Here is an 8,460-nt window from a genome sequence, read left to right on the forward strand (position 1 = left end):
CAAATATAATCAAATCAACACTGTAAGCGAACTTTGGAATTTTCGGGGCAAGAGAAAAAGCATAGGCGCAAACAAAGTCAGCCGATATTGAACTGCCGACAATCACTTGTTGGAAACAGAATATTTCTTCTCAATTGGTCCTTGAAATGTCCTGCGTGTACATATTCACTGTAATTTCGAAGTGGAGATAAAAACCAGAGATTTTGCTTTTACTTTTTTTTTTTATTAATATACGATGGATTGAGATATGCTAGGGGTTGTTGAGCAGACTTGGTGACAATTTATTGTGATGGAATGAACACATGTGACTTAAACAAACATGAACTTGGAAAATTGAATACGATGAGGCGGGAAATAGTAATATATTTATTCAGTTAATATGTCCATATGACTGAACAGACATGTATAGTAAAAACTGAAGAAGTCAGGGAGGGTGGGGGTCGCGCAACCACGTGCTATTGCAATTTGGGTAAAGTTAACAGTGTGATTTGACGGACAACGCTATGTTAGATGCCCCCCTGAGGTTCATTCATCGTTTCATATGAACTCATATGCTTGTGTCTGAGAAGGGGGGCCAATCCCATGAATCTCTCCCCAAACCCAGTTCAGTTCAGTGCTTTTCATTTTTGGTTGAATAATGGTGCTTTAAGCGCACACCGACACGAATTAAATGTGCTTTCCTCTCTCAATGATTGAAAAATAGGTATTCTACGGGGTCAAAAAAGTAATTGCAGTGACACAGTGAAAGAGACAAGGAGGGGGGAGGAAGAAGAGGCATGTGGGTGATTGAGATGCAGTTATGGAGGATTATGAGAAATGGTGGAAGCTCATGGGATGAATTGAACATCATCGACACCAGTCACACTACGGTACTTGTTCATCCATTTCACTCCCTCGCTCGTCCCCGATTCTTATCCCATTCTCTAATTTTTGTCCAATAATGATTCATGTTTATTGACCAAACTCCTTTTACTCAGTAACAAGAGCAGTTTTCAGTTTCATTCTCCTTGTCTTTTACACTTTGCAGGTTAGACGAGACCAACGACCATACGTCCACACTTTAAAGTTCATTTTCCTTCGAAAAATTAAGATACATGGGTGAACTGCTCCACAAGATAAGCATGTATAAGATCCAACAAAATCAATTGAATCCAACTGAACCATTTTTTTTCCCAATAAGGAATAAAACAATTAGAAGAGTTTGAAAAGACTGCTTTTAGAATTATTAGACACGCGTCAATGTTATATCCAGCATTTCATGTCGTGAGGCAGCCAATGCATGAATGATATGCTGGTACTTCACTAGTCTTTCACTGCAACGAAAATCACAAGAGGTAAATGCCGCACGTCAGTGCAGTTATTAAGTTTTACCGGGAACCATCTGACATATACCAACATAATGGTTGATTTCCAGATTGTATGCATAGCTCAACTCGGACTAAAACATTACTGCGGAAAGAATATCTTGGGACATAAATTTCCGCCAAACATGGGAGTGACTTATGAAAGGTTTTAGATATATTTATTAGATAGAGCTTGAGGACGACTGTCCAGACTTTTCAAAAATGCGGTTCATGAACTCGGAAAAGCCAAAGAGGTTGTCCATCTTTCTTTCCCAATGAAAAACAGAATAAAAAGAAACTACCAAACAGCAATACAATTCAAACAAGATCCTGCTCCAATCGAAGCAGTTTCAAGCAACATATGATGCTCTCAAGGAATGGTTCTTTGGTAAAGAGGCAAGGCTCCCAATTCCTCACGCTCTGCTCTCTCCTTCTTCACCTGCAAAACGTGGGTGGCAAAGCATTTTAGGGGCACTTACTAAAATAATTGGACAATTAATACTTCTTCATGTACATGCAACTCTGCACAATACTGATATCAAGTGGCTCATAAAGCAAAGGTCTTGAGACACCTTTCCCACCAAAAAAAAAAAAAAAAAGAGCACGAAATCGGCCAATTCAACACATAAATATTCTTTTGTTGATCATTATCCTTAGAACAATTACATGTATACATGGAGCTTTGGGCGCAGCCCAGACTCGAAAATCACTCCAGGGAAAATTATTCTGCGTGTTTTTCTTCCACGGAAAGGGTAAATATTTTTAACGTAAAACATTACTTTGGTTCATTATCGACACTACTCGCATGCAAATATAATTATGAAGCAAAGAATACACTCATTCTAACCTTAACAATCATACCGAGTCAAGAATGAATCAGGAAAAAGAAAATCCTAGATATGGCAGAATATTGTCAAGTCATGAAGCACGATACAATAACACTGAGGCCACAGAGATCGGACAAAAAGGATCCATGCCATGAAAAAAAGACAAGGAAAGAAAAGGAAATTATAGTTAACGTAAAGAAAACAAAAGAAAATTATAGTTAACGTTCTCATGTCATGTCCTATGGAAAGCACAGAAAAACAGGACCATAAGGCAAACGATTGATATAATCATAACAAGTAAAATCAGCTGCGGAATTTTACAATGTACACCCACCACCGTCACCACAAATCTAGTTATCAAACACGGGAGTACTTACAAGGGCCAACATTTCTTGAAGATAACTTCTGAATGGTGTCTGCATCGCCTGTCATTGACAAGAAAGACATCAGCATTTGCATCATTAAATTTAAATGCAGTTTGTACAATTTAAACTTAGCTTTCGAATGATGGTGTGGATGTCAGTCGTGAAAGTGCCCCTTTTCATATATGCAAGAAAGATGCATAATCCAAGGTTTCAACTTCCGATATGTCATGGTCAAAAAAAAAAAAAACTTCCGATATGTCAGCCTGGTCCATCAGTTCAAAATATTATATAATTTCTGTCACATATATTCCGCATTTCCAAGTCCAATTGCTAATGAAACTAAGACCCGCTCCCACCTTGCTATCTAAGCCAAGGCCAGACCAGCTACCAATTTCTCATCAAGCATACAGAACAGAAATTCAATAGATTTTATCATTCAAAAACCTCAAACTAAGTTCTCGATATCCACGTGCACACAACTCTAGTTATGCGAGGCCCAATCAAGAAAATAATAGCCAGAAGACAAAAAGCAGGAAGAACGAAAAACAGGAGATGAACCTGAAGATCGTCGGGGAGGTACTCGTGCTTCATGGAAAGGTCCATGGCGCGCTTAAGGCGCTGATTGCGTGCGTCAACAATCTCCCTAGGCAGACGATTCAGGGCCTCCTTCACATCCAGATCGTAATAGGGATCATAGAGATCATCATACCGTAGGCCTATTCCCCAAAATCAACATTAATAAAAAGATAAAGAATTCCACAAAGCAGTGGCACAGAGAATGGTTTGAAATTTTGACAAAAAAAAGGTTAGGGATTCGAAAAGAGGGAGATAAGAGAGAAAAAGGAGAAGGAGCAACCGTAATTGCGAAGGCGTTTGGACATGGATTTCATGTGCTGAGCAGCCAACCAGTTCTTCCTAGGATCCAGAAATGACTGCAAGAACGACGCCATTGATCCTTCTCGCTGATTTACTCGACGAAAACCCGTCCCTCTTGTGGCTGTGGCTGATATATTTGATCTCTCTCGATGAATCTAGGAGCAAGGGCTTTTGTTGTCTCGTCGCAGTGACCCTCCCAAGGCTGCACGACGACGTTTTCCCCTTACTTTTTTAACCCCCCTTTTTTGGTGACAACTTTTTCCCTTCGTTTATTAATAAAAAAGTTACATCTCCGCATAAATAGTTTTAAAAAAAAATCTATAGCCACAAAAAATTCTCATACTCATACTAAACATTAAATTAAGAATAAATTTTACGTCAAATTATTTGTATCAATCAAATTGTTTAACAGTCTAACTGCACTTATTATTTTAATATTGTTAATTGTTAAAATAATGTGTATGTATCTTTATAAATTTACCTATAAAATATGAACATTTGTTGTTTGATTATTATTAGTTGCTTAAACATTTCTCTATAAACTTAGGCCAAGGATACAAGAAAATTAACATAAATTTTATCATAAATTTAATTATGAAAAAAATATTAATTTAATTAGGGTTGGACAATTTAAGCCAGGAACACTACAAGAGATTGTAGAAGTAGCAGCGGAACCTTTCTAGCGGTTAAACAAAACCGCTAGAAATTTCAGATATTTCTAGCGGTTCCTACAAAAACCGCTGCAAAATACAGACGGTTTGATCATTAAACGCACATTTCTAGCGGTTACCCCCTAACCGCTAGAAAATTAGAGCTAGAACACTCCCCGGGCTTTGGCGGGAACTTGGCGCCAAATTTGTAGCGTTTACTTTCTAGCGGTTCAGGCTAATAAACCGCTAGACACCGAAAAATTCTAGCGGTTGATGCATGAAGCGCTAGAAATTTTTTTCATTCCCCGAGGAGTTTAGAAATTTCTAGCGGTTCGGTCCTTAACCGCTAGAGATTTCTAGCGGTTCGGCCGTGAACCGCTAGAAAGTCTGGCGGTTCGGCCTGAACCGCCAGACTTTCTAGCGGTTCTAGGCCTGAACCGCTAGAGATTTCTAGCGGTTCACGACCGAACCGCTAGAAATCTCTAGCGGTTCAGGCCTAGAACCGCTAGAAATTCCCAACGGTCATATGACCGTTGGGAATTTCTAGCGGTTAGGCACAAAACCGCTAGAAATTTCTAGCGGTTTTGTGCCTAACCGCTAGAAAGTCTCGGTCTATATATACCCCCCCACACTCTCACTTCTTCAATCGTTCTGGAAGCGAAGCTCTGCTGAATTTTCTTCACAAACATATTGAGTTCTGATTCAGTTGCAGATCCTTATTTTCAGGTAAAAATAGTAATTTATTGATAAATAATTTTTATTTTATGTTTTATTTTATTAATTTTATTATGTTATAGCTTATAAATTAATTTTTTTATTTCATTTATAAATAATTACTATTTGTTGTTATTAGGATGCCTCGTCGACATGGGAAAGACCCAGTTGATCCTGAGAGAGCTGGACCCAGTGAGGTTCATCATGATGCTGATGAGCCATTTCCCAGCATTCATGACTACGATCTGAGCGAGGAGGATATCCTCAGTTTTATGGAGCAGGATGGTATTGAGCGGACTGAGGAGGCTCATTTTACTGGGGATGAGCAACCCCATGCTGATGCTGCTGACGAGAGGAGGAGGAGGAGGAGGAGCAGGATCAGGGGAATGAGTATCCCCAGGCTGCACAGCGTCCTGCTCCGAGACGTCAGGCTGGTTATGAGGTGGAATTTGTCGGTAAGTATTTATTTTAACTTTTTAAAGTTTTGATCAGTATTTAATTTATATAGAAATTATATTAATTTATTGATATATAATTTATTTCTTAATTAAATTTTGTAGACACTGAGGGGAACAGGTCCTATCGGAGGCTGACAGCCAGAGAGCTGTCTATGATGACGGGCGGACGAGTGGTTGTGCCGCTCAATGAGTTGGGCCAACCGACGAAGAAAGGTGGCCAGTTGTACAACAAGTACGTGCGCCTCCTTGGTCAGCAGTGGACGCTGTTCCCCATCTACGTGCAGGACTGGAAGAAGATCACCTCAGACAAGAAGCAGCAAGGCTGGGAAATAATGAAGGTAATATAAAATTGTTATTTATAATTTTTTTTAATTTAAATAAATGATTATATATTTTGTTTTCAAATAATTTAATTGTTTGATTATAATTTTTTATTTATTTAATTTGTTTGTTATTTATAATATTTTTAAAAGTAGTTAAATGAATATATATTTTTAATTTAAATTATTTAAAAGTAGTTAAATGAAAATAATTTGTTATTGATTTCATTAATTTATTACTTATAATAATTTTAAATTTAGTTGAGTAAAAATATTTTTTCATTTAAATTACTTAATTGTTTAATTATTATTAAACTTTGATTAATTTATATTTTATTTATAATATTGTTAAATTAGTTAAAAACTAATTATTTGTTTTTAATTATTGAAATTGCTTAATTATTTGTTTATAATTTGTTATTTAGTTAATTTATTATTTTAATCATAGAGTAAATTTATTCTGGGGGAGGAGTTGAGGGCTGACACGATCAAGAGGCTGGGGATGGCATGGAAGAACAGGAGGGCCGACCTGTGGAGGGAGAAGAAAGGTGACGGGACGAGGCCCCTCCAGGAGATACTGGCAGATGTACCTGGTGGAGTCCCGGACCAAGACTGGTCCACTTACGTCTATTTTAGGATGACGGCTGACCAGATGGTATGATAATATTGTATTAATTATAATTTCTTTATTTTATCCGACTTGACTCATTTAATTTAATTTTTTTACATTTTGCTTCAGGCTCTTTCTAGGAGAAATGCTAGGAGCGTCAGGCATCAGACGATACGTCATAGGGCTGGATCCAGGAGCTTTGCGATCACTTATGACGAGATTGTGAGTACTTGAAATAAATTTATTAAATATGTAGATGTATTTAATTTGTAACTAATTATTTCTTTGATTTCATTTACAGATAGAAAAGACGCAGCAGGAGCGGGGATACACGCCCACTTATGGCGAGATGTGGCCGATGGTGTATAGACCCCGAGACGGGCGTGCGTCGGATGAGGTTGAGGAGATAGCGGTAAGTAATAAATTAAATATTAATATAATATCACAGTGTAGATATCATTATATTATAATTAACTTCTTTATATTAATTTTGGTAGGCACGGATGACTCAGGTCGATTCCGAGTTGCGTGAGTCTCAGGGGTCTGCCTTGGATCCCACCGCCTCACTTTTAGCGGGTCTTGGCCGGCCGCAGCACCCTGGTCGAGTTAGCGGGCTTGGACTTGGACCTACACCGACTAGGCTGCCCCGCTCAAGTGGCGCTGGCCCTTCATATACTGCTGGGAGCTCTCATGCGAGTGCGAAGCGGCCGGGTTCCTCATCTTCAGAGGAATTGCGAGAGGAGCTCAGACAAGAGTTCGAGGCCAGGATCGTGGAGCGTGATCGTCAGTTCCAGGAGCGTGATCGTCAGCTCCAGACGCAGCTTGACCAGCTCTTGGCAGCTGCTACGGCTCTGCGTCATGTGGTGGTCAGTATAGCTCCAAACATCTCGGTTCCTGACATCCCCGACCTACACATGCCACCAGTCCCGCCCCTACCCCGCCATCCGCCAGTCCAGTCCCAGCAGGTTGAGCGGCCTGCCCACCGTCAGCCGGAGGATTCAGCAGAGGATGATCTCGATGATGCTGCTTCTGCCCCCCACCCATGATTTGCTTTCATTGTATCGGATTTTATTAGAATCTTAATTTTACGGTTTTATATATTATTTAGATATTTATCTAAATTTTATATTTATTTGTTTCCTTTATTGATTTATTTCTATAATTTTATTTATGTCAAGTACTAATTAATATTGAAATATTTATTTATTTATTACAACATCAACATTACAATTTATTAAACACGTTAAACATATTAATTACTCGAAATAATTCTATAATCATTTATTAATTAATAAATATTTTTAAAACTGTAGAATTTTCACGTGAACCGCTAGAAAATTCTACACTTTTCTAGCGGTTCTTGAGAACCGCTAGAAAATTGTGAACTTTGACCGAATTTTCTAGCGGTTATAAACCGCTAGAAATTTAAAACAGATGGACAGAAATTCCCGTTAAACCGCTAAAATTTCTATCGGTTTGTAACCGATATTTAGAATTTCTAGCGGTTAATAACCGCTGGAAATTGAAATTTTCCGTTAAAACCGCTACAAAAAAAATGACCGTTCCTCCACCCTCCTTTATAAGCTGAAGCACTTCAACTGAATTTCATTTTAACTTCTCTTTGAGCTCTGTGGCATATTTTCACGAAATTTGAGCATTATTAGTCATGGATAGGTCGTGGATCAACTTGCACCGGTCGACTCCGCAATACTTGGCTGGTCTAAACTATTTCTTGGATTTTGCTTTCGCCAATGCTGCCGTAAATGGTAAGATTCAGTGTCCCTGTCCTAAATGTAATTTCAAAAAGTGGCATCCCAAAGATATTGTTAGGGAACATTTAATCTTTAAGCCTTTTCCGCGAGAGTACGTATTTTGGCAACTACATGGGGAACGGCTAGATATGGGTGCTGAGTCAGTGCCAGTAGTTTCACGGATGGGAGTTCGAGTGGATGAGGCCGATGCCGTGAATGATGCTGTGCGTGATGCTTTGGTGTTCACGAAAGCTCGAATCCCAACGAAGATGAAGTAGAGGGACCTCAACCGGAGTTTCTAAGAAACGAAACTGCTCGGGAATTTTTTGACCTCATGACCGAAGCTGACAAGCCTCTTTATTCTGGGTGTACAAAGTATTCGAAGTTGTCATTCTTGGTGAGGCTGTATCACATCAAATGCTTGTGCGGTATGACTGACAAGGCGATGTCTATGTTGCTGGAATTACTGGGAGATGCTTTCCCCCAAGCTGAATTCCCTCCGTCTTTTTACGAAGCAAAAAAGATTATTAACAAGCTTGGCTTGAA

The 8,460-nt window shown here is 38.9% G+C and overlaps 1 protein-coding gene across 1 annotated transcript; it reads right to left on the reverse strand.

The window, feature by feature from the left end:
- Positions 1-1,469: 1,469 nt before the first annotated feature.
- Positions 1,470-3,567, reverse strand: LOC114754541 (cytochrome b-c1 complex subunit 7-2). The gene is made up of 4 exons (XM_028943321.1): positions 3,392-3,567; positions 3,094-3,251; positions 2,548-2,595; positions 1,470-1,782 (listed from the first exon to the last, which is right to left on the reverse strand). Exons 1-4 carry the CDS (start codon positions 3,483-3,485, stop codon positions 1,714-1,716), a joined length of 369 nt encoding a protein of 122 aa, XP_028799154.1. The 5' UTR covers positions 3,486-3,567; the 3' UTR covers positions 1,470-1,713.
- Positions 3,568-8,460: the final 4,893 nt, after the last annotated feature.

The sequence above is a fragment of the Neltuma alba genome, unplaced genomic scaffold, assembly GCF_004799145.2.
Source record: "Neltuma alba isolate B1F8T4 unplaced genomic scaffold, ASM479914v2 tig00010148_pilon, whole genome shotgun sequence".
In the NCBI taxonomy this organism is placed as follows: Eukaryota; Viridiplantae; Streptophyta; class Magnoliopsida; order Fabales; family Fabaceae; genus Neltuma; species Neltuma alba.